Below are 26803 nucleotides of genomic sequence, written 5' to 3'. Positions count from 1 at the left end.
TTTAAGAAAACTAAGAAAATACTCATTCCGAGTTTCGACCAGCCCTGTATACTAAAGTTAAAAATTTAGCTATACTAATGATTCTTAACAATAGTAGACTATATTAAAAATCATTTGAACGTAAGTAGAGTTTTAAGATGTCAAACTACTACAATTCTACAGGGTGTAAATATTGCTAGGAAATTAATAAATAAACGTAAATATCTTTTAAAATACCCTGTATAACATTACAAAACCTCATATTTTAAGAAAGAAGACATAGAAGAGAATCCGAAAATGTAAAAATATACAGGGTGTCCCATTTAAAAAAACGAAGTTATAAGCAACTTTCGGTATAACCGGAAATAGCAAATAGATGAAAATATTTTCATTAAACAGATGACTCTTCAAAACCCCCTGATTCAAATTTTCATGATTCTGTTACTTTTAGTTCTCGAGATATTTCTAATAGGCCCTTTATTTGTCTCACCCTGTATAGTCCGTTCTTTAACGCTAAAATATCGCAAAACCTCTAAATTTTAAAGAACCGCTTATATTGACATATATTGACACATATATTTTTTCACCCCCAAGAGGGGGTGAAAGTCACCCCCAGGGCAAAAGCACACATTGGCACAATATCACTTTTTTTCTTTGACATATAAGCTATACGTATGCCAAATTTCATGTCAATACAAGAGGTTCTTTAAAATTTAGAGCAATAACCGTGAAAGAATGTACTAATATCATTTTTCGGATTCCTTTTAACAGTCATTTGGTCGGATCTGGTCCTCCATGTTTTAGGAGTTTGTTCGGTATTCTGTCATATCCTGGTGATTTTATATTTTTAAATCTGCTTAATGCTTCCTTTACCTCTCCCTCCTCAAAGTTTATTTCTTTATTTGTCGTTACTTCGGGTGTTGGTGGTTCATTATCGTCACCTTTACCAGATAAGGATCGAAATTAGTATTAAAGTAATATGAAGTATTAATTAAGTCTCTAAGTAATTATCTCTTTATTAATTAAGTATTAGACTAACCGTTTTTTAATTTTTTTTTGTGTATGTATAATTTTTGCCTTTTTGTGTGAACTTCTCAACATAGGCCTCCCGTAGATAATTCCATTGCATACGATCTTGAGCACCTTAGACCCTGAGTTGTGCTTGTGTTGGAAGACGTCTTCGATTACAATAATCATCATGTCTAGATTTCTATTTCAAATATATTCTTTGTCCATTTATCATCTCTGACTCTGACAACATGGCTATTCCAGCGTTGCAACTCTTTTAACTGAGTCTGCAATACCGTTTTTTTTCTATTTGAGTTGAAACTCTGTCTGTGAAGGATATATTCAACATTGACCACTTTAGCGGTCGTTGTGCCACTTTTATTGTATTCATTACTTTTCTGACAAGAGTCAATGTTTCTGCTACATACGTTAGAACTGGAAGTACACGCTGATCAAAGACCTTCCGTTTCAAGGATATTGGAATATCTTATCTAAAGATTTCTCTCAGTTTTCCATAAGCTGCCCATGCTAGTGAAATTCCCTGTTTTACTCTGTTGTTTTATTGTCTCTTCCTAATAAAATCCGAGCTCTAGATACTTCTTCTTCTTCTTTTTCTTCTTCTTCTTCTTCTTCTTGTTCTTCTTGTTCTTCTTCTTCTTCTTCTTCTTCGTCTTCTTCGTCTTCTTCGTCTTCTTCTTCTTCTTCTTCGTCTTCTTCTTCGTCTTCTTCTTCTTCTTCTTCTTCTTTTTGTATAGACATGACTCTGTCTGTTTTTTACAATGTGCCTCTAGTAAGTTGTCATTCCATCGTTTTCGTGGTCTTCCCACTGATCGACGATCGTCTTCCTATTGGGGAACCGTTTCTCGCTGTCCTTACTTACTCTGTTTTTTACCATCAACTTTTCGAAGGGTTTTCATCTCCGCTGTTTCGAGCAATATATTTGTCCTCTCAGTGCCGGGTCGTGTTTCTAGTACGTTCTTTAAAGGTAAAATATTGCAAAACCTCTAAATTTTAAAGAACCGATTGGATCGATATGAAATTTGACATACACATAGCTAACAAGTCAAAGAAAAAAAGTGGTATTGTGCCGATGTGTGCTTTTGTCCTAGGGGTGAGTTTCACCCTCTTTTGGGGGTGAAAAATATAGGTCTGGATCCCGCGTATGAAAAAAAGTTGATTAATAGCAAGCTGAAAATTTGTTAATAGCTTAAAGGTGTCTAGTCCGATAAACTTTGATATATGGGAACACTGGAACAGGGGCAGTTTTAATTGTGGAACAGGTTAAAAATTTGGAACGGTCAGACCACGAAAACGGCACATTTATTTTGTCCGACAGAATAGACTTAAACTCTCCGAACAGAGATTAAACTCTCATGCAAAAATCAGACTGCTATTTATCACCTGTCATAATTCCTGTCATTTGATATATTCTACATGTTCCACTCATTAAAACGCCCATTTGGTGATAAGACGCCCATAGAGTTTAATCTCTGTTCGGAGAGTTTAAGTCTATTCTGTCGGACAAAATAGATGTGCCGTTTTCGTGGTCTGACCGTTCCAAATTTTTAACCTGTTCCACAATTAAAACTGCCCCTGTTCCAGTGTTTTCATATATCAGAGTTTGTCCGACTAGACACCCTTAAATTATTAACAAATTTTCAGCTTGCTATTAATCAACTTTTTTTTCATACGTGGGATCCAGACCTAATATATGTTCCAAATAAGCCCGGAAATGAATAAAATGACATAAAATGAAATAATTCTAAGCAACTTTTGTTCTATTAAGTTTTTTTACTAAGTTAATACTTTTCGAGTTATTTGCTAGTGAATATGTTAATTTTTTTACAAAACAACCACGTTTTCAGACGGTTTTTCGCAAATAACTCAAAAAGTATTTGGTCGAAAAAAAAATTTATATCAAAAATATAGCACGTAAAAAAGTGCAAAACATGGTATATTAGGTCACTATACCTAGTAGAAGCAGAGTTATAGCTAATGAAAAATAGGTTCACACTCGTCAAATTCCAAATCGAATATTTTAACGTTCCATAACCAAAAAACGATACACTTTTTTGGGCAAAACTCATTTTAGCATTTTTAAAGTGTTTAAAATTGCTTACTTATGTTTTTTAAAAAAATTTTAGCGTCAAAAGTAAACAAGTTACGCTCAAAATATAGTTGGTCTTTTTTTTGGTAAGAAATCGAGAAAATCACCCCTTAATTAGCATTTCAAATGAACTTAATTGTTACTACTTCATTCAGTTTACCACAAGTTTTTTACTCGTGTATGTATTGATCATATAATCTGTAAGTTTCATCGGTTCCAAGTCCTTATTTTTGAAAGAGCTGTAGTTAAAAGGGCTTGAACGAGTCACTTATCACAAGTGTATGCAAATTTAGAAACACCGAATCTTAACCAATTTTTGTCTTACAGAAGAACAAACAGATACAAAATATTCAGAACAGTAAAGCCGACTTTTTTTATTGTTTAAGAATTTTGATATCTCTAAAAATTTTTAAGTTATTTTGAAAAAAAGTTTTTTTCATAATTAAAATTTAGAAAAATTTTACTCTAAAACCAAATTTTTTTAAAAATAAACACTTTCAATCGATGAAACTTATACAGACCATATAAAGACAAAATAAGTAACTTGTGAAGCGGTAACATTTAATTTCATTTAAGTTGCTAATTGGAGGGTGATCTTCCTGATTTTTTTTTTGCCAAAACGACTTTATTTTGAGCGTAACTTGGTTACATTTGATGCTAGACATTTTTTTATAAAAACAGAAATAAAGCTATTTTTAAACACTTCAAAAATATTGTAATGTTTTTTCCCCAAGAATGCTTTATTATTTAGATCTTTCACATTGAATTATTCTATTTGGAATTTTTCGAATATGAACCTATTTTTCATTAGCTATAACTCTGCTTTTGATAGGTATAGAGACCTAATATATACACCGTTTCTTTCACATTTTTTTTATTGACTATAGTTTTGGTAAGAATATTTTTTTCGACAAAATGCCTACGTTTTGAGTTAATTGCGAAAAACCGTCTAAAAACGTGGTTATTTTGTTGAAAAATAAACATATTCACTTGTAAATAACTCAAAAAGTTGTGATTTGGTGAAAAACTTTTATAGAACAAAAGTTGCTTAAAATTAGTCAGTTTATCTATTTCGGGACTTATCTTGGACATATATCTTTTCACCCCCGAGATGGGGTGAAACTCACCCCTAGGGCAAAAGCATACACCGGCTAAAGAACTAAAAGGAGAGCAAGTAAGAAGGAGATATCAGGAAGAACTGGAAAAATATCTAAGAATGGATGACAATCAAGAATGTGTCGACGTGAAACGGGAGTGGAGCTGCATAAAAGACGCCATACAGGAAGCAGCAGAAAAAACAATTGGCAAAAAAAGGAAGGAGAAGAAAAAAGAATGGTACAACATCGAATGTCAAAAAATTATGAAAAAAAAAGTGGAAGCGAGATTAAAATGGATAAGAACGAACACGGCAGAAGACAGAGAAAACTACGAATCACTGAGAAATGAGGGCAAAAAAATTAACAGAAAACAAAAACGACAATGGATAGATCTAAAGATTCAGGAAATAGAGAACGAAAAATACAACAGAAATTCAAAAAAATTCTATAATAAAATAAAAGAAAACAATAGAACATTCAAAGGTAAATTAAAAGGAATAAAAAACAAACAAGGTAAAATTGTAGAGGAAGAGAAAGAGTATAAAGAAATATGGACAAGTCACTTTAAAGAATTACTAATTGAACCAGTTATAAATGATGAAATAGAAGACGAGGACGAAGAAGAAACGAACACACAGGAACCAACATTAGAAGAAGTAAAAAACATTATAACGAAAGGGAATAATGGAAAGGCACCTGGGAAGGACGGAATAAATCTAGAACTAATAAAATACGGAGGGGACATATTGCATGAAAAAATACATGAATTGATTAAGAAAATATGGAAAGAGGAGACAATGCCGAACGAGTGGGAAATTGGACAGATTATAACGATCCATAAAAAAGGCGACCAGCATGAGTGTAAGAACTACAGAGGTATTACACTATTAAACGTTGCCTATAAAATATTATCGTCAATAATACAAAAAAGGTTAACAGATGAAACAAAAAATATCATAGGACAATACCAATGCGGTTTCTTAAAAGGCAGATCAACAACAGATGCAATACATACCATTAAACAAATCATGGAAAAGGCACACGAACATCAACATGAAATAGAAATATTATTTATAGACTTTGAACAAGCCTTTGACTCAATAAAGAGAAAGGAAATAATGAAAGCCCTAAAATATCAAGGAGTAAGTAAAAAACTAAGAAACCTAATAAAAATGTCTATGAATAAATCAAAAATAAGTATCCTAACACAAAAAGGGGAAACAGAAGAATTCGAAATAAATAAAGGAGTGAGACAAGGTGACTCACTGTCAGCAACACTATTTAACCTGACAGTAGATTTTGTGTTAAGAAAGATCCATAAGGGAAACCTAAGAGCATCAGGTTACCAACTAATCGCGTATGCAGATGATATAGCGATAGTAACAAAAACACGAAAAATCATGAAAAAATTATTAATGGAGATAGAAGAAGAGGGAAAGAAGATGGGACTAAGAATTAATGAAAAGAAAACAAAATTAATGAGACTCGGAAAAGCAGAACAAAACAGAGAGATAAGGATAGGAAATAAAAAATTCGAGGAAGTACAGAAATTTAAATACCTGGGCGTTATGATAAATAACAAAGGGGAAAGAAAAACGGAGATCAAAGAAAGAATAACTGCGACAAACCGGGTATTCCAAGCAAATAGAAAACTACTAAAGAGTAAAATATTGACCAAACAAACAAAAATGAATATATATAAAACAATAATAAGACCAATAACGATGTATGCAGCAGAAACCATGACTATGACAAAAAAAGAAGAAGAGAAATTAAGAATAAATGAACGAAAGATAATAAGGACAATACTGGGTCCAGTGAAAATCAAAGAACAAGACTATAGAAGGAGAATGAATAAAGAAATTTTAGAAGAATTAAATGGTGAAGATATAGTAAAGAAAATAAAAGTACAAAGAACCAAATGGCTAGGTCACATATGGAGACAAGGACCAGAATCAGTATCAAAAGCTATGATATTGTGGCAACCAGGAGGAAAAAGGAGACGTGGTCGACCCAGATCTAAATGGTTAACTGAAGTAGAGGAGGACTTAAGAGGAGCAGGAATTACAAAATGGAAAGAGAGGGCAATAGACCGGAAGAAATGGAGACATATTAGTGAACAAATACAATGATCATGGGGACTGATCCACCCCGTAAAATGGATCTAGAAAGCGAAAGCGGCGAAACCCCACATGGGGTGTTAAGCCATATAATATAATAATATAACTCTGCTTTTGATAGGTATAGAGACCTAATATATACACCGTTTCTTCCACATTTTTTTTATTGACTATAGTTTTGGTAAGAATATTTTTTTCGACAAAATGTCTACGTTTTGTGTTAATTGCGAAAAACCGTCTAAAAACGTGGTTATTTTGTTGAAATTTGAACATATTCACTTGCAAATAACTCAAAAAGTTGTGATTTGGTGAAAAACTTTTATATAACAAAAGTTGCTTAAAATTAGTCAGTTTAACTATTTCGGGACTTATCTTGGACATATATCTTTTCACCCCCGAGATGGGGTGAAACTCACCCCTAGGGCAAAAGCATACACCGGCACCATATCACTTTTTTTCTTTGACATATTAACTATGTGTATACCAAATCTTATGTCAATCCAAGCGGTTCTTTAAAATATACAGCAAAAACCGTGAAAGAATGTACTATTCTGCCGCATATGTCATTATTGATGTAATGACTTTTGTAAATTCTGCTTTTGTAAAAATCATTTCTTTTCCGATATTTTTATTTCTCCATATTGTGTCATTCAGACAACCTGCGCCTTTGTTTGCTCTATTCACTTGATCTTCCACTTCTGTTTCGAGCCTTTCGTAGCTAGATAGTGTGATGCCTAGATATTTAAACTCCATCACTTGTTTTATTATCTGACCATGCATTTTGTCTTTTTTGGGGAAACTAACATGTTAAATTTTCTGGCGGTTATGTTAAATTGGTGCAGCATACGGTCTAAATCATATTCACTTTGAGAGTATTCTATCGTTTGCATAGCAGATTATATTAAGTTTTTCTCCCATTTAGTATCCTTTTTTAGTTCTTACTTTTTTTAATATTTTATCCATGATCTGGTTGAACAATAAAGGACTCAAGGAATCCCCCTGTCATATCCCATTGCCAGCTTCAATTGGGTCAGTTAGTTCATCTTCTACTTTTACTTTTATTGTGTTGTTCTGGTAGATGTCTTCGATTGTTACTCCAGATACTTATAGGTATATACTTGTTAAATTTGTGTGCCATGTTTAGTTTTGTAAGAACAAGTTTAAAACATTTTTTTTGTTAATTTAATAGTTTTATGAAAATGTAATTTCACTGTGTATTTTTTAATATTCTTTGTTGAATAATATGTTCCATTTCTTATAAAGGTTACAACAACAGAAAGTTTAAGCAATTTTATTTAATTTACGGAGATATCCATTCTATATGCCGGTGAGTATATTAATTTTCTATATCTAATGATGATAATCATCTCAATATATCACATTTAGTATCACTGGATATCTGCAAATATCTCCACTAACTTAAGTCGCATATCGCATATATATCACTCTTTACAATCACCTCGTCCCGGATATTTTCTTTACAACAACTTTGCCAATCATGTTTTATATGTGTTTGGAGTTGATCCCTCGCAAAAATATGTTTTTATTTTCCCTTTTGAATTTATAACGAAACGGGTTATGCGAAGTATAAAATATGTTTATCGGAACGGAAAATATCATTTTGGAGCACTCTTTGCTCCGGGGAGCTCCGGTTCTTTATACGGGAACATGCCGACCATGGAGTTTTTTTCTTGGAGGAATCTTGTTAGGTCCAATTCAGACTTATTCACGTAGAACGTCTGGGTAAATATTTTCTTAAAGTGTTACAAAGGATATATTATAGTATATACTTTTTATTCAGTTTTAAATTTGTTTGAAAACTGCTTATTTGGTAGAATAAACTTTGGCATTGGGGAAAGTTTGCAGACACCGAAGGATACTTTTAGTAGAAATTAACTGAAAATACAACAGAAGTTATTTATTTTTTAGAAAACTACGAAGAATATTAATGAAAGTGAATCTTCTGCCACTTGTGCTATTCCTATCGGAGATTGGAACTTATCACGGCTATTCTAATACAGCTGCTCAAATGTACTCGTTCGTGGAGAAGACAAACCGTTCTCTCAAATTAAGCAACTATGACATTCTTCTATGGCCGGGCTTTATTTTCCTTCTAGTTTTCACTTCATTATATTTGGAAATTGTTTTTGTTCTTGCATTAGGTGGCCCAAATATTGGAGTTTTCTTTGGTGTTAAGTTAACATAACGTCCAGTTCTTTTCCTATACGACGAAGTACTTCCATGTTTGTGACTCTATCAATTAATTAAATCTTATAATATTTAGTATTCGAGAGTAGCACCACATCTCGAAGCTTTCAATATTTTTTATACAGAGTGAGCCAAAGAAAAGAGTCCACCTCGATATTTGGCAGTATGAGTTATTAGATTTTAAGGAAATACCGAAACAGGTCGATTTTTGATCTAAGGGGGACACATTTTTACGTTACACACATCTGTCATTTGTCAACCCCCTCCTTTCCACTTCCCCATCCCTTATTTTTAAATAGGGAATAGGGGTCGTGTGCTAGCTCATTTAAAAGGTTATTCAATTCTCTGTTCAGTACTATAAACATTAACATAATTATTTATACAGGGTGCCCAAGAAAAAATATTTTAATTAAATTAATTGTGACAAAAAGAAGAATGTTTGTAATTTCTTTAATTCAAAATACATTCTACTGCTGTCACAAAACAGAAAAAAATTTTTTTTTGATAAAGAAACATTGCTCTTCGCTTAATTTCAATGTTCAAGCTGCCACCCATCTGCCACTTGGTAGGTTGAATGTTGAATTTAAGCAAAAAACAATATTTATTTGTCAAATAAACATTTTTCTCTGTTTTCTGCCAGTAGTAGGATATATTTTGAGTTAAATAAATTCCATACATTCTTCTTTTTGTGCCAATTAATTTAATTCAAAAAATTAAGTATAAATAGTTATGTCAATGTTAATATTACTGAATATAAAATTGAATAAACTTTCAAATGAGGTAGCACACGACCCTTATTCCCTATTTAAAAATAAGGGGTGGGGGAAATGGAATGGAGTGGGTTGACAAATGACAGATGTATGTACCGTAAAAATGTGTCCCCCTTAGATCAAAAATCGACCTGTTTTGTCATTCCCTTAAAATCTAATAAATACTGCCAAATATCGAGGTGGACTCTTTTCTTTGGCCCACTTTGTATATGTTGTTCTGTTTAAGAGACATCTAGGCCTCAACTCCGGTTAGGTTATTATATCAATAACCTCTTAACATTTTTAAAGGTAAAACGATACTTGTGTCCCAATTATAGAAGATTTTTTTGATCTTAACGAAAGTAGCTCAGGAAATTTCGATATGTTCTTTTATTATTTCACTACTTTGGTCTCCAGTTTCATTAAATAAAGTTCCCAAGTATGTCGCTTGATACTTTCTCAATATGTATGCCATTTATACTTATTCGTATTGGTTGTATCATATTCTTATTCTTCGTCTTCTTCTTCGTCTTCGTCTTTGTCTTCTTCTTCTTCTTCTTCTTCTTATTTTTCTTCTTCTTCTTCTTCTTCTCCTCCTTCTTCTTCTTTTTCTTCTTCTTCTTCTTCTTTTTCTTCTTCTTCTTCTTCTTCTTCTTCTTCTTTCTCTTACCCTTCTATCGTTCATTTTTGGACATATGCCTCTTCTTACTCCTTTCAACGATATTGTAGTTTATTCCGGTTATTTTCCAGATATCTACCCATTTCATTTGTGGACTTCTTTTTGGTCGTGCACCTTTATAAGATCTCCAGTGTTATATTGTGGGATTACCGGTCTTTTTGTCTAACAGTGGGAGTTTGGCAATTTTTGTTGTAATATTCTCCACATTTGTTTTTCATTTTACCCAGTTCTTCTTTCTATTTGATCTAATATTGTATATTGTATACCTGCATTGCCTTTCTATTGCTTTTTCTAGTGTGACTAGTTTGTTCATCTTTGACTTGGTTAGGGTCCAGATTTGACATCCATATGTCATGATAGAGGAAGAATATATTGGTTGAATAAGTTTCTCCTAAAATATTGAGGTATTTTGCGTTCTTGGATATCCAAATGAGTTTTACAAATCTTGCACATGCTATTCTTGCTCTTGTAGTGATTTCCTTTGGTTCTTTTTTGTTTCAGAATTTGGCCTAGGTAGATATATTCATGAACTTGTCTTATTTCATTCCCATTTATTTATAGTAATACGTTTGGTATCGTCTATGTTTGTTATTGTTTGTTTGTTATCGTCATTATTGTCATCTTTATTTTTAGGCCGACGCGACGTATTGGGAGCTGTCTGAAAGCCCTCCATCAAAGTTTGTAGTTTCTCTAATCTGCTCTTTATAATCGCTGTACCAGCGAATATGAGGTAAAATTGTTACCATTAATGTTAATGCCATGTGTTGAGCTACTTGTAGTTTTGAACACGTCTTCTAGGATTCGATTAAACAGCTTTCATGATATTACGTTGCCTTGTCGAAATTCTCCCTTTAATTTATTTAGGTCTACGTATGTATTTTTGAGTGTTGCTTTTGTTTTTTACTAGTAGTTCTCTTCGTTCCTTCTGTAAGGTACTTTTACCGAAGACATTTGCATACGAGAGCAATATATTAGAGGAACCGTACAAACCAAACTGTAGTATTACACCTAAAACGTACAGAGGTCTAAAATGGTAGAAGAATCGGAAAACATTACTTATTTTTTAGTTTGTAGTTTATTTAGGGTTGAGAAAGTAGAGGTGAAAAATTAAATATACGCATGCCAATTTAAAAAATCGACATATAATAGTATTTTTTCTGTCTTTCAAAATTCACGAGATATTATAAATTTTAAGATACCATGTCTGATCTGTACACACAAAGAAATATAACCGATGATGCAAAAGCGTTATGATATTGATAATGTACACAAAAAATGGTTTTTGCTGATCTTCACATTTTAAATTTCATTCTGTCAAAAATAGTTTTCATAAATTGTTTACAGTAAAAAAAAATAAATAAATAAACTTAAGAGAAACACCACTAAATACTAAGAAATATTAAAATATCTGTTTTTTTGCAGCGCTAAGACATAGACACGGTTCAACATATTGAAGATTTAGGCCCTCTTCTATAAGAAATTTGTTTCAATAAAATTTCTTCAATAAAAGTGGGATCCCTCTTTACTAGTGGTATTTTATAATTTTTGATTATAGATCTAGATGGGAGACTCGGTCCAACAGTACTGCCGGCGGAATTTGATTTGATTTTGATACACGGGATTCATAATTTTTTCATATTTTGCCTTTAAGGATCAGTTGTAATGTTCTATATATCTATTTATCCTCATAATATTAGGCTATTGATTATATTTAAAATAAGAGAGCTAAAAGGAACTACAAAGTTAATGGGATTTTATTATCTCACATGGTCAATGGACCTCTAAATTTGAAAAACCCGGAATGCTACCATTTAAATGGGCGTGTTTTTGAGAAAAGGGAGAATTAGTCCTTAGGCACAGGGTGAATTAAGATGAGATCTAAACACTTTTAACTTTTAACAGGTTAAATTTACTATCGAAATATCACATTTTAAAGTCAAAAATATTTTTTTACAAAAATATACTCAAAAGAATAACAAGAAAAAAACACAAAAGAAAGCACTTTTGTTCCTTGCCCCATAACTTTTTTCCACAGGGATATAAGTATAGGCATTGCTTCAGCCAAAAATAACTACCATCCTTCCTCGTTAAAATGACGTATGGTAGAAGTCTCTAGGATTTACAGTTTCCGAAATAGAATTTTTCAAATTTCGCCGCTTACAGAATTTTTGGGCCATTTTCCCCATTATTGCGCAAACGTTATTCTGTAACTTTTTTCTACGCATTTATAGGTATAGGCAATAGTAAACTTAGTAGAAAGAGAAGTCAATTAACTTTAAAACGGTCTATTGTATAAGGTTATACGACTATTGTTAAGCAAGTTATGCTTTTTTATGTTTATTTTCAGAATTTTTCATTATGACTTTTTTTCTTGTACATTCAGGTATATACATTGTGAAATAAAAAAAAATTATTTTCACTACTTTAAAAAAGTGTATTGCAAAAAATTCAAGGACTATTATTAAACAAGATATCCTTAGGATATCCAAGGGTATCCGTAATTTGGAAAAATTTTTAAAATTTTTAATTTTTTTCAATTATTAGAAGAATATAATGGCATATTATAAAATAATTTTTAATTTCAAATAACTTTTATAACACTTTTCGATATTTTGAAATATAAAGCTACTTTATTCTTGAGCGAAATTCATATTTTTTAACATACCTCGTACACTATTGACAAAATTTTATATCTGATGATTGCATCTTAGGTTTTAGACTATGCAGAACATTTTTATAAAGAATTACTTTTTTCATAAAGTTAATAAAAAAGTTTTCCATATGGCTCCAGCTTAGTGGGACCTATTGCATGTGTATATGACATTTTGAAAAAGCATATCTTGCTTAAAAATAGCCCTAGAATTTTTACAATACAGAGTTTTAACGTAAATAAAATAGGTTTTCCTTTTTATTGCACAATGTATATACAAATAAATAATACCTATGTATACAATAAAAGAAGTTATAATGAGAAATTTAAAAATAATTGTAAAATATATAAAAAATCATTAAAAGTATACAACTTTGAAAAACCATATCTTGCTTAAAAATAGTCAATTTTTACGATAGACTATTTTTAAGATAATTGACTTTTCTTTTTACTAAATGTAACATTGCATATACCTAAAGCTGCGAAGAAAAAGTTACAGAACAATGTTTGCGAAGTAACAAGGAAAATGTCCCAAAATCGCTGTGAGTGGCGAATTTTGAAAAATCATAATTTGGAAATTATAAATAATAGGGACTTATACCAAACGTCACTTAAAAAAAAAGATGGAAGTTTTTTTTTCTCTGAAGCAATGCCTATACCTATATCCCCATTGAAAAATGTTTTGGAACAAAAAACAAAATTGCTATTTTTCATGTTTTTTTCTTGCTTTTCTTTTGAATATATTTTTGTAAAAAAATATTTTTAACTTTAACATGTGATATTTCTCTATAGAAAATTTAACCTGAAACAATTTTCCTGTAGACATGTTTGCACCAAATGTGCATAGAACTCACCCTAATTCGCCCTGTGACTAGGGACTAATTCACCCTTTTCTCAAAAAACGAAACCCTTTAAATGGTAGCACTCCGCGGCTTTTTTATACTGAGAGGTCCATTGACTATATGAACAATAAAACCCCGTTAGCGTTGTAGTTCCTTTTTAAAATACATAATCAATAGCCTACTATTGATATAATAAAATTTTGACTTCATGATTGAATGACTCTATTCAAACAGTTATAAAGTATCTCACGGTATATCTTTAGGGGGTATTTTTGATGCTTAACTGACAAAAAATAATGTAAGTGACTACAAGAGCTAAACATTTCGTTATAGACGAAAACCTAAGTCGATTCATACATGAAAACATAAAAAAATGTTCTATATTAAAAGCTAATTTTTGACAGAATAAAAATAAGCTTATGATTTCCATTTATTATTTTGTTATCTTAGAAGCACGAAACACGAACGGCGAACGGATCCAGTTAACATGGTAGTAGCAGCAACAACACCTTGTATAGTACCTAAAACAACAGCGTTGTTGAGATTTGGGTGAAGCTGGTTGTTGTTCCTCATTGACAAACGTCTATTAATGGTTGGCATTGAGAACACTGCTGCTACCCCTGGACATAAGCGGAATATAAACAAAATTAAAATAAAATAAAAAATAGATTTACACCTAAAGCTACAACAAAAAAAGCAAAAATAAAACGTATGGTACTGTAGTCTTAAAAACATATTTTGGGAAGTACTTATTATAAAAATAACAGAAACTGAAACCTAATAAATTAAAAAAACAAAAACGCAATAAAATATACGGACACAGGCTTGGGATAAAGTATAAAATCAAGTAAATATTTTGAAAACGAAAAAGACGATATCCATAAAACTTTAAATGATAAGTACGTATACGTTTAAATTAAATAAATTCACGATATTTTTGGTGAAATCGGAAGTAGAGTAGTAACAAAAATATGGCGTTAGATACGTTAATATGTCGTTGTACTTGCAGAAAAAGTTTCATGAATAGCGCCTTTTTTATTTCAAAGATAATATCTATATATAGTTGGTTCTATGCTTTATTCCAGTCCGGTATACAAGTACTGACAATGGTATACGAAATGCTATCCCATGAACACCGATTATTGCGAATACGTAGCTTTTATACCTGTTGTCACAAAAGACAGATAGCTCTTAGTTCTCTAAGTTTCATGGAAATTATATTTAAAGAAGACAATCAGTTCTATTAGCTCATTATGATGAATTCTTCGAAATAATAAGAATGTAACAAGACTTCAACTTAAATATAAAATAAAGCAAAGTCTTCAATACTTGGAGGTACCGTATATTCTTTCTTATTCCGTTTTTATGTATCGTTTTTGTGCATTTGTTTCTTTCGGGTACGTTCTCACTTAGTTTTCCACGCTGGACGCAAAATTGCCATGGCTTAGTATATTTGACTTAGAAGTACTTATTTCAATCATCATCAGAGTTTTCTTAACATCATTACAATAAATAAGTATTAGCTTTCTCTAAAATCGACAGCGCAGGTGATAGTCTAAGATCCACTGAATATCTAAAAGTAACTGAATATCTGTCATCAATGTCATCATTATAAGTGGCTCGAAAATCCGTTTTGGATCTTGGCCTACTCTGAAAGAAGTCGCCAATCCTGTCTATTCTTGGCAACTTTCCTCCATTTCCTCACCCTTAGAAACTTTAGGTCTTCTTCCACATCATCAATCCGTTTTCTTCGTGGTTATTCTCTTCGTATATTTGTGGTCTGACATCCTAGTAATGTGTCCAGCAAATCTAAGTTTCTGCGCTTTAACGAATTTCACAATATCTGGATCGGTGTATAACTGATATGGAATATCTGTCAGTTTGTCTTTTTTTAATATAATAGGTCCAATCCCTCTATTTGATTTTAAAGGGCTATTTGTTTCCCATAACAACAGTGTGTGAAAACAATAGACGAAATCTGAAAAGTTGATTTTGTACTGCCTTTCATCCTTATCAATCTCTTTTTTTATAAGTCAATTTTATACTTAATGGATCTTCTTGTGGAGTTTTTGGCACATACATTATTATAATTTATAATTTTACAAACACATAAAAATGTTATATTGTTTAAAAAAGTGTAGCATATTATTGTAGACAAACAAGTGCAACTTTTTATAAAAGCAGTATAACATTGCTCGAAAACATATAATAAAAATTTTATAATAAATAAATATATATTTAAAAGTTTGTTTAAAATAAATTTAAATTTAAAATAAATATCGAGCTTACTTTCATCATCGGGGTTCATTTCAGGTACTCTGGTCTCAATTTCTGATGTTGACTTTTGTCTTCGCAGAAGCCTTGCTTTGGTTTGGCATTTTGAGGCCTTGTCTAAGCAGTCCATGTGAACGTTCATCTTGCAGATTCGGCATTTTAGGCCTTGCCTGGTGTGACCTGCAATGAGAGAATTCGATTTGTTGTAAAACATTTTAAACTAAAATTTTTCAAAACGATTATATTTATAAGGTGTCCTATAAAAAAGAACCTGAGTAATATTCTTTGCTCAATAAGATGTTTAGCTAAAATGTTTTTAAATACATTTGTTTTTAACAAATAAAGGGTGTTAATATTTAAAAAATTATTATTGAATTTTTTATCGTGGCCCAACTAAATAAATTTTTTAAAGTGTTTTGATTTAGGTTTCAAATTGGGAGCTTTTCGAAATAAAAGATTAGGGATTGTTTCATATATGAGCAACTGATTAACATCACCCGATCATTGTTGAAACATCGATTAATTAAAACATTAAAATTACCAAAAATATCCTTTCTTGCACGATTGATCATTTTTGACTGTTTACCGTGACAGATTTTACGTCAATAGGTGACATTTACTAGCAACTCGACGGTAAGTAATCCAACTCGACGGTAAGTACTCCAACTCGACGGTAAGTAATTCACTTACCGTCGAGTTAAAAAATCTCTTAATTTTAATTTATTTTTTGAAAGAATAAAGAAAACTAACGAATTATTTATTAATATTGAAACTTATGGTATAATTTGCTATTTTTTCTCTTCAAATACGCGATCAAAGTTGAAAACTTGGAAATATCAATGCCATCATAAAGAAAAACGGTGGATTTAATCATTGAATATTCTGCCCAGAGGCTTCCAGGAGCTTTCAACTGCATATGTCTTTGAACGAAATATGCCAATAGAGTCTTTTCTTCGATTCTTAAATTCTTGCCTTCGCACCATTTTTTAAAACTTTGGTAGGTATTTTGATAACGGATTTTGGATTTTTCGGGAATAATTGCGGAACACCCTTCTTCCCAAGCCCGTTCAATTTCTTCAAATTCACTTTCGCTCATATTTTAATTTATAATAATCAAAATTGAATTTCAAATTATTGACAACTAAATAAAAACTCAATTCACCATTGTTGTTATGCACCCTAGTTACTACCTAACAACCAAAGTATCTATCTTGATAAAATGAATGAAACTAGTCAATATGACGAAAATGTTTAATTTTATAATTTATAATGGTATCAATCGTGCAAAAAACGTTATAAGCATGTCGAACCTTAAGGGTAACCAATCTCAGACAATAATTGGAGTCGTCGCACCGCTCCTCCTCCAAACAATTGTCTTCGATCGGTATAAAACCCTTACCGTTCTCCATACTTAATATACTATTTAGGTCTAAAAAAATTTGTCCTCGTATAAGGTTTTACTATTTCTTTTCTTTAAAGTTTTTTTTTTAAAGTTTTCTTTTTAGATATTCTAAACTAATTTTAAATACATGGTGGGCGTAAAAAAGAGTCCACCTCGATATTTGGTAGTAGTTATTAGATTTTAAGAGGATGGGTACGTATTTTCGGCTGCAATGCTATTTAAATGGGGATTCATTTTTTTCGAAGCCTGAGAAAACTAATAAGTATTTTTGAAAAATTTAAACAGCAGAATGAAAGATTACGTTATTGGCGAGGGCCAAAAGTCCCTGAGAACTTCTATAATGTTTATTTTAATAAGTTACAGGGGTGAAAAACTAAGAGAAAATTTAGTGTGATATTCCCTCGGTAATAATATAGCCCTCGGTAATAATATAATCTTTCATTCTGCGTTTAACTTTTTTAAAAATATTTATTGTTTTTTTCAGGATTCGAAAAAAATTAACACAATGTCCGTGGTAATATTTACAAATCTATCTTTGTCATACAACGCACTCCGTCGAATAGAATATTGTCAGCATACTGTCAGTCAGACAGTGACAATCAGTGAAAATTTTAAATATTTTACATGGCATCGGGAATATTTTGAGTTGTTGATTAAATAATATTGATATATAGAGTATTTGATAAATAATTGATTAAGACGTGAACATAATAAAAAGCTATTTATTGTGTATTATTTGTGAAAGATCCAAGCAGAGAATACATCAGGATAATATATTCTGTGATCAAAGTATTTGTTGTTAAAGATGTTAAAAATTATCAGCGTTCCATAGTAACAATATATTATTAAAAAATCACTTAAACACTTTTCCTCTTTTCTCGATTGAGTATTAGCTTTTGTTGTACATATAAATTATTACAATCACTGAATACATAATTAGTGAAAAAATTATAAGTAGTAATTGCACAAGAGCTCTAAAATTATCGAATTTTCCCGAGTGACACTTTGACAGTGTCAAAGTGTCACGAGGGCAAAAATTCTTTAATAATTTTAGAGATCGAGTGCAATTTGTTGTAATTATTTCATGAATAAAACTGTTCAAAACCAAAATTTAATTGTAATTTATTTATGTTAGTACAATTAAACACACAGTTGTTATAAATATTTGACGGTTGAAAGTCATCACTTTTATCATTTTTAAAACATTAATTGTCATTAATGTCACTGAATGTATTTTTTCGTAGCAACGAAGGGCATCTGACGTAATATACTTGACGACGGGATATTATCAAAAATCATCGGGTTTAATATCACAAGAGAGTGAGAATAAATTAAAAATAATGCGACAGTTTTTCGAAAATTTGTTGTCTGGCAATAGACACGAGAGCCCGCAGGGCTCGAGTGGCTATAACCCAATGACAAAAAATTTGAGTAAAAATGGAGCATTATTTTCTTATTTATTCTTACTGTCGTGTGATAATCGTAAGATTATTTTTTAATACGTATATTATGGATATTTTCTTAAATGTGACAGTTGTCAAAACCAGGAAACTGGTTGCCATTAAACATAAACAATCTACTTAAAAAAATTCTATCGGTAATTTTCTACAGTAGATAATTCTCAGTATAATTTCAATCTGATTGGACAGAATTAAACACGTGATCAACTATCTTACTATAGGATTGGAAGTTAAAATCATCAAAAAATAATCAGTAGTAATTGCACAAGATCTCTAAAATTCTATACGCTCTGAGCTTCGCTGGTGGCGCTCCTAGCGGACTACTAATTCAACTTTCACCGGTAATTTTTAAATTTATTATTTAATTGTTATCGCTTAATATTTACAAATCAAAAAAGTAATTAAATTGTAACCGATTTTTTTAGGATTTTGATAATCATTGTGACGTTCTATTGATAAAAAATATGAATTTCTTACTTCGGATACTTTCACCATTATCGTGTAGATGGCGCCAAGATTAATATATTAATTTATAATTATATATTACGGAACATTAAAAAAACTTAAATTCAGTATTTAAAACGTAAGTATATTTAAAGTAAAAATATATACCACAGCTTTGACCAACTAATATTTTTTATAATTAATGTTTTTAATTTTAATTTTAAATTAATCATTTTGACATTTATGTCAAACCGGTAAACGTTTACAGACTTGCCACTACTGGCGCTCGCGAATTTGTAAATATCCCCTCTACGTACGAGCTCACAGCGTATATTAATTTTAGAGGCCGAGTGCAATTTGTTGCGATTATTTCATGAATAAATCTGTTAAAATCAAAATTTTATTGTAATTTATTTATGTAAGTACAAATTAGTACCTACAATTAAACGCATAGTTGTTATAAATATTTGACGGTTGAAAGTCATCACTTTTATAATTTTTAAAACATTAATTCATTGTCATTAATGTCACTGAATGTATTTTTTCGTAGCAACGAAGGGCATCTGACGTAATATACTTGACGACAGGAAATTATCAAAAATTATCGATTTAATTTAGATTTCTGTAGCTTTCTATTGGTCAGAATCTCCCATGAATGAAATAATAAGTTTAATTTTTTTATTTCTGTAGCTTTCTATTGGTCAGAATCTCCTATGAATGAAATAATCACATTTATTAACTGAATTAATAATTTGCAATTATAAAAATAACAGTTATGCATGAACATTCACTCTTTAAATTATTAATTATGACATTTTCAAGTAGAATGACATTCTAATAATGTTTACATATCCATACCAGTGTGAATTTTACTACACGTAATTTGCCGTGTAAAGACAGAAAAAGTAGCGATACCCGTAAAATATTTTGAGAATTATGTACCGACGGCCTTAATGAAATGCCGAAATAGATGGATTTTTATTTTTAAATTACAATTATTTGATATAAATTTCATACTAGTGACGTCATCCGTCTGGCATGAGGACGTAATCGATGATTTTTTTTAAATGGGATTAGGAGTCATGTGGTAGCTCATTTGAAAGGGTGTTCAATTATTTATTTAGTACCTAAGATAAACAATAATATCATTATTTATACAGGTTAGCCAAAAAATAATTTACATGTATTTGAGTTAAATAAATTACCTACATACATTCTTGTTTTTGTGTTAATTAATTTAATTCAAAAAATATTTTTTTTGACCGCCCTGTAAAAATAATGATATTAATGTTTATGTTGCTAAATAGAGAATTAAACATCCTTTCAAATAAGCTACCACACGACCCCTATTCTCATTTAAAAAATCATCGATTACGTCATAACACTCTGATGGATGACGTCACTAGTATGAAATATATGCCAAAAAATTGTAAGATAAAAATAAGAATCGGCCTGTTCCGGCATTTCCTTAAAATTTAATAACTACTGCCAAATATCGGGGTGGACTCTTTTCGTTGAAATAATGAATTATTTAAAAATATAGTTGAAATTAGAATTGACGTTAGAGCAAACAAAAAAATTGGAATTGTAAAACTTGTCTTACAAGTTGTCTTTTACACCCTTACCATACCCAAACAATTTGGTGAAAAAATATTAATTATTTGTTTACGTTTTTCTATTATTCGTTTATCAAAAATTGATTTTTGCAAGAATTTAAAACTGATTAAACAAGCTTTAAAACTTAATTTTTTAATCACTTAATACCTCAGTTGTTTTTACCATTTCACTTTTAATAAATTACTGTAACAAATTGTTTTGATTTTCTTTTTCTCCCTTTTTCTCTTTTTAAACTAAGAAAGTGTCGAATATGACAGACCATATTCCTTTGCCAAATCGTTTGAGTTTCGTTCTCTAACGTTGATGTAAAACGTGATTTCCTTTCACAATAAAATGTTTTATTTTCCTTTGTGACGATCTATGATTTTCAAAAATAACTCAATAATATATCTCGGCACGACTTTACATATAAATAACGAACTGACTGAGAAAGCTGCACGTGTATTTTTGTGTCTAAGAAATCCAACAGTCACTGAAGTTGATCCATTTTTTGTTCACTTCTGTGATTTTGTCTGCGATCACTATTATATAGTGCCATATGTCGATTTTTTTAGCTGCTGATATTCTTAAGAATACAGTTATTTTGTTAAAAAAATTGTTCAAGGCTTCTGCTATATTTAGAAGCACTTGTCTCTGTAGGGTGGTGAGAGTGGTCACTTAAGATTGCAAAGCGGTCTTTCTCCACCAAGTACTGAACCATAAGTAACTGTCGGTCGTATCACTGATGTGTATAATCAACAGATTACTTTTGGATTCAATCACTAGGTTTTACCTACAACTCGTCTGCAGTTCCAGAAGGGTCACTTATCCCTATTGGTTATATTCTTAATATGAGTATTCCAATTGAGTTTCGAATCCAGTAGATAAGTACCGCTAGATACTAAACTCATTGGTTCTTTCCAGTACCTCTCAAAATAATTTCAGCTCACTCATTTCAGTAAGCTTCTTCTTATTTGTAAAGGCTCCCAGTTTAGTTTTGGATGGGTTCACGGAGAGGTTTTTTTCAGGCACCAGGTCTCTATGTAGTGAAGGACACATCGCATCTGATCCGCAATAGTGCTGGGAAATTTTCTTCTAGTCACTATTACAATATCATCTGCGAACCCTGGACTCAGATTCCTTGGGCGCTTAGCCCATGTATCAGGTTATCAACAACTATGTTCAATAATGACCGTGAAAATACTTTTTTTATTGGCTTCTTCCAGATACTGCTGCGAAACTAACGCAGTCCCACTAAGCTTCAACCACAATGGACGAGTGTTAGGAGATACGGCCGCCCGATATGGTATAAAACTGCGATTGACATGATAGAAATAGAAACTTAGTTCCACCCAGAGTACTGAGCTGAAAGGAACCCGCCGCGCCACGTCTACCAGCCGGTAGCTATTAAGTTCCCAATGAATAAAGACAGGTTGACATTACTAGTGAATAACGAACGTGGCTCGCGCTTACGTAGTTAACCCGTGCTACACGAATAATGTAAACATATATTCGTGCAGCACGATTGTCTCACTAATGGTCTACGCCACGTCACGATAGATATTAAACATGTTAAATATTTCACGCTCTAAAGACAGTCGTAGAGAGTTTGTATTTGATTAAGCACATGCTTTTACCCTCAAAATGAGAATCTGAATGAACGGGAGCCCGTTACATTATGTTAGCGCTGCACTGTTTCACATTAAAAGAATTTAAACGTGCGAGGGTTAGAACCCACGACGACATTCCAATGGTGGCTCATGTAATCATATGGAGCCTTTATCACTAGACGGTGGTTGGAACTTTTGATGAAGTCGCCGTGTTTATGCCGTCGTCCCCCGCTTACAACAACAGACGGCAGCCGTGCCGTCTTTACGCACCCAGTAATATAGCGGACTTAATGCATCCTTTCATATGATACTGTCGTTCAGTCGCACGAAGGTAGTTTGCTTGGTACATTATTTTCATTTACACTTTGTGGCTGTTTGAAATAGGTGCATATATTTTATAGTATGATGTCTCAGATTGATAGTAAAATATTAATAACATTAATTGAAGCGAGGTCTGTTCTTTGGGACAAAACAATAGAAATATATAAAGATAGAAACTTGACGAGAAATGCTGGGAATGGTGTTTGCCGTGCACTTAACAGTGAATTTAACGAATTAGGTGATAAAGAAAAAAACACATGTGGTAAGTACAGAAAAATTATTTATATGTTACTGATAACAACAATAATTAAATCTGCTAAGTAATAAACTTTATTTTACATAGTTGCAATTAACGTTGAGTATAGAAGGTGTTCCATCAATATGTGTGACTATAAAAATATATAAATCGTATCTTTTTGCGTTAATAGGACGAACCCAATGAATTCGGTTCTTCTTATTTCTCTTTCTTCGACGACAAAGTAACCACAACGCTATAATTTGATTTCGCTCCATATAATTAACTATACCTTTTATTCTACAAAATTATACTTAGTTTTATAGGCTAAACGACTCGGTGAAGACTGGAGTAGGGCGGCGGTCACGTCTTATGTGAAATTATCTAAAAACAACATTTAAAACGAGGGGAACAACATTTAAAAATGAGTGGATGACAGAAGGTCTTTTAAATCATGTACATGAAAAACATTTAATGTTGTTCTGAAGCTGTTTACTTGTGGAATTTTTGTAATAAACTATTATAAATGGGAAATAAGCCACAATTTAACTAAAAAAATAATTTTATTAGATAACGTTTCGACGCCCAAATCGGATGTCGAAACGTTAAAAAATCATGTTTTTAGTTCAATTGTGGCTTATTTTCCATTTAGAATAATTTATTACATAGATTGTATGAGCTAATTAGATGAGCTAATCCAAGATCCCACAAATAACTTAGAACAACGATTATAAAAACTTTTAAGACTTTTAATTAAAAACATACGAAATAATAACTGACAAAATAGAAATTGCAAATGAATTAAATACGCATTACAGTACATTAGGACAAAAGTATGGACAAAAAAATACCCATTTGTAATGATACATCGTAATGATACATATCAGACATCGTATCATGTATTGTACCCTCGGAGATCGCTGGGAAAATTTACACTCAAAATAACAAAATTCAGTTTGGCAACACTGTGTGAATGTTGATAGTAACATATCCCTTTTAAGATAAACAGAACTGTAATTTAGTCCAGACAAAATAATATATTTTTTTGCCAACAAAAATGAGATTTATCAACCAAATAATGTTTCAAATATCAGGTGCGAAATAATTTTTCATTGGGTTCTGCTAATGAGCTTGCTTTTTTTGTCATTAAAGTAGAAAAAATTTTAATTTCACTAATTAAATCATTATCGTCCAGTTATCGCCTTAATTATTTTAACTGTACTAATATCCGTCGACTAATTCTGAACGATTAATGGCTTGTTAAAACATTTTATTTGTAGCGGCTTCTGGAATGTCTTAAAAATATCGAATTTTATTGATTATTTTTTTCACCTGTCAAATTCTGACGTTTTTGCTTTTTCAGCCAATCACCACGCGTCGTTCTAGCCAATCATTGAATGTAATACTGATAAAACAGCCTCTTCCTTGATAAAATAGTCTCTTCCCTGATAAAACTTAAGGTACCCTAAATTTCACATAATACGTTACGAACGACATTGGAAAATCTCATATTAGTTATAAAAATTGTGTTTTTAATAATTGTTCATTTTCGATTTAAACAGTTTTAACAATATAATAAATAAATTGGCTCATTTTTAAATCATAAAATAATTTATCTATAACCTACTTAAGACATTGATCCTAGTTGTTTTAAAAAATATTTCACAGATGCCCGTATTTACTAATAATACATATTGGTTCACAAAATAATCTTTTCAAATACCACTCGTCCTCTAAATTTTGCTTGATAAATGTTTTCGTTTTCATACTTAAACTTCTTTATTTAGGGTAAAATCACTCAAACAAACCGAAATGGATAAAATCACTCGTCCTTCGGACTCGTGATTTTATCATTCGGTTTGTTTTCGTAATTTTACCAAATAAAGAAGTTTTCGTGAAAACAAAAAAATTTATCGATAAAATTTAGAGGACTCGTGGTATTACCTTTGATAAAATGCGCATATCTCACCGATCTTTGCTTCGACCATACCTACCTCAGCCACAAAGTGTAAATAAAAATAATATACCAAACAACACAGCAAAATATCTTCGTGCGACTCAATTCTTATTGTGTGAAAAGGATAGGTGCGTCAAAACTACCGCACGAGATAACCCTCACACGTTCGAAATTCTTATAATGTGAAACAGCCCTTAGATTGGTAGAATTGTACGAAAGCGATCCTGTACTCTGGAATGATTCTGATGCAAGGTATAAAAAGAATGACGCACGAAACGCAGCAGTAGAAAGAATTGTTGCTCAGCTTAAAATTGAAAATTTTACAGCAAAACATGTACTAGAGAAATAATAGCTATTATTTCGCAGGTTGTAATACTAGCTTCCAATACTAATGGTGATGCCATATCCACCACTAACACATAACACTCTCGTGCCCAGTGTAAACACAATAACGTTTCTCAATATTGCACAGAAGCGTAGATAACGCTTGTTTTTTAGCGTGAACCACGTTCGTTATTCACTAGTAATGTAAACCCGCCTTAAAGTTGAGAACAACCGCAGTGTTGCGACGTATGGAGTTGGAGCGGTCCTGCACTAAAGGATTGTTTCGTTGGTGGCCGCGCAGTGAACGGTCTCCAGTTGGGAATCGAGTCGTAACATGGGTATCAATGTGTGTGGTTGTTGATATTTTAATTCTGTGTTTGCTAGACTGTGTGTAGTTATTCCTTATTGAGGAATATTGTGGTTGTGAGTCTGTGCGTAATTATTAACATATATTTGTTCCATCTCGATACAAAACCGTTCTTGAACGGGTACGAGTGTGCGCTGTAACGAAAAATGTGTTACTGCGCATAATTATTCGTTATTGCGCATACGCGTAACGATTCAAAAACGGTTTTGTATCGAATTGGAACAAACCTCATGTTGATAAATATATTGTTGAGGAATAACTTGGTTGCGAGTCTGTGCGTAATTATTAACATGTTGATTCCGTATTGAGGAATAGCGTGATTGCTTATTCTATTATACTAACATTTTTGTTATATTTTTGATAGTAGTAAAAAAGGCAATTTTGTTTTTATTTTACAGACATCCCGCCAAGGGGGCTTTCTTTGACGGTGGAACGAAGGGCAGAATATTGTTTTATTTTATCATGTTTAATTTTTATTTTGTATCGAAAGAACAAGAATATATTTATTTATTTTAATGAAACTTGTGTTTTACTGTTGTCCGAAAAGAACTACCCGTTACATATTGATCACTGATAATAATTAATATCACTAATTATATTTTAACAATATTGCTTCAGATAAGCACAGGTTAGGTACTAGATATTTGCATAAATATTAATTAATGCTACCGTTTCCGGTAAAGGTTGGATCGAGAATTAATTAATATGCGATAACCAAATTTTCCATACCCCAACACAACTTTGTTTAGGTAGTTTTAAAGCCATAGATAAACAGACTATTTTAGATCAACGCAATATAATATGCACCCTACATTGTTATGTTTACACCAATTTTCTCTATAACTTAGCTCATGCCATTGTTCCCACAGCAATCTGATATTTGCGTTTTTCCTTTGGTTAATAATTAGTCAAGAAAAGTTTGATAGCGGTATTCAGATTCCGGCCAGGAAGTTCTACATTGTAAGGTTCCTAATTTAGAACTAATTTCCATCATTAAATGCCAAACAAGTTTCGGTAAAAGTTTTAGATGGATTTACAGAATGAATCGTAAGTTAAACTTTCTAATTACTATGTAAATACACGAGAAGATTCAATCTTTAAGAGAAAATTACGTTTCTGGAACTTACACAACTAAAATTTATTTTTCCTTTTATAATTTATAAAACTACTAGGTCTGGATCCCGCGTACCAAAAAAGTTTATTAATAGCAAGCTGAAAATTTGTTAATAGTTTAACGGTATCTAGTCGGACAAACTTTGATATATGGGAACACTGGAACAAGGGAAGTTTTAATTGTAGAACGTGATTTTAATTGTGGAACGTGTCATCTTGACAAGTTTATGATTGTGAAAATTAGCAAGTTGTTTTTAAGTT

The 26803-nt window shown here is 31.6% G+C and overlaps 1 protein-coding gene across 7 annotated transcripts in view; it reads right to left on the bottom strand.

Moving 5' to 3' along the window:
- Positions 1 to 26803, bottom strand: part of LOC114324758 (uncharacterized) — a 1163158-nt gene that overhangs the window by 237418 nt on the left and 898937 nt on the right. For 5 of the 7 annotated variants that reach the window (XM_050646138.1, XM_050646134.1, XM_028272597.2 and 2 more), the window contains 2 exons: positions 15729 to 15893; positions 13961 to 14059 (listed from right to left, as the gene is read on the bottom strand). In XM_050646138.1, the coding sequence (XP_050502095.1) occupies positions 13961 to 14059; positions 15729 to 15893 (264 nt within the window). The remainder of the gene's footprint in view (positions 1 to 13960; positions 14060 to 15728; positions 15894 to 26803) is intronic. The other 2 variants (XM_050646135.1, XM_050646137.1) reach the window with 1 other exon arrangement.

The sequence above is a fragment of the Diabrotica virgifera genome, chromosome 3 (genome assembly GCF_917563875.1).
Source record: "Diabrotica virgifera virgifera chromosome 3, PGI_DIABVI_V3a".
Lineage (NCBI taxonomy): Eukaryota > Metazoa > Arthropoda > Insecta > Coleoptera > Chrysomelidae > Diabrotica > Diabrotica virgifera.
The sequence above is the reverse complement of the archived record's forward strand: the minus strand, read 5'-3'. Positions and strand labels throughout refer to the sequence as shown.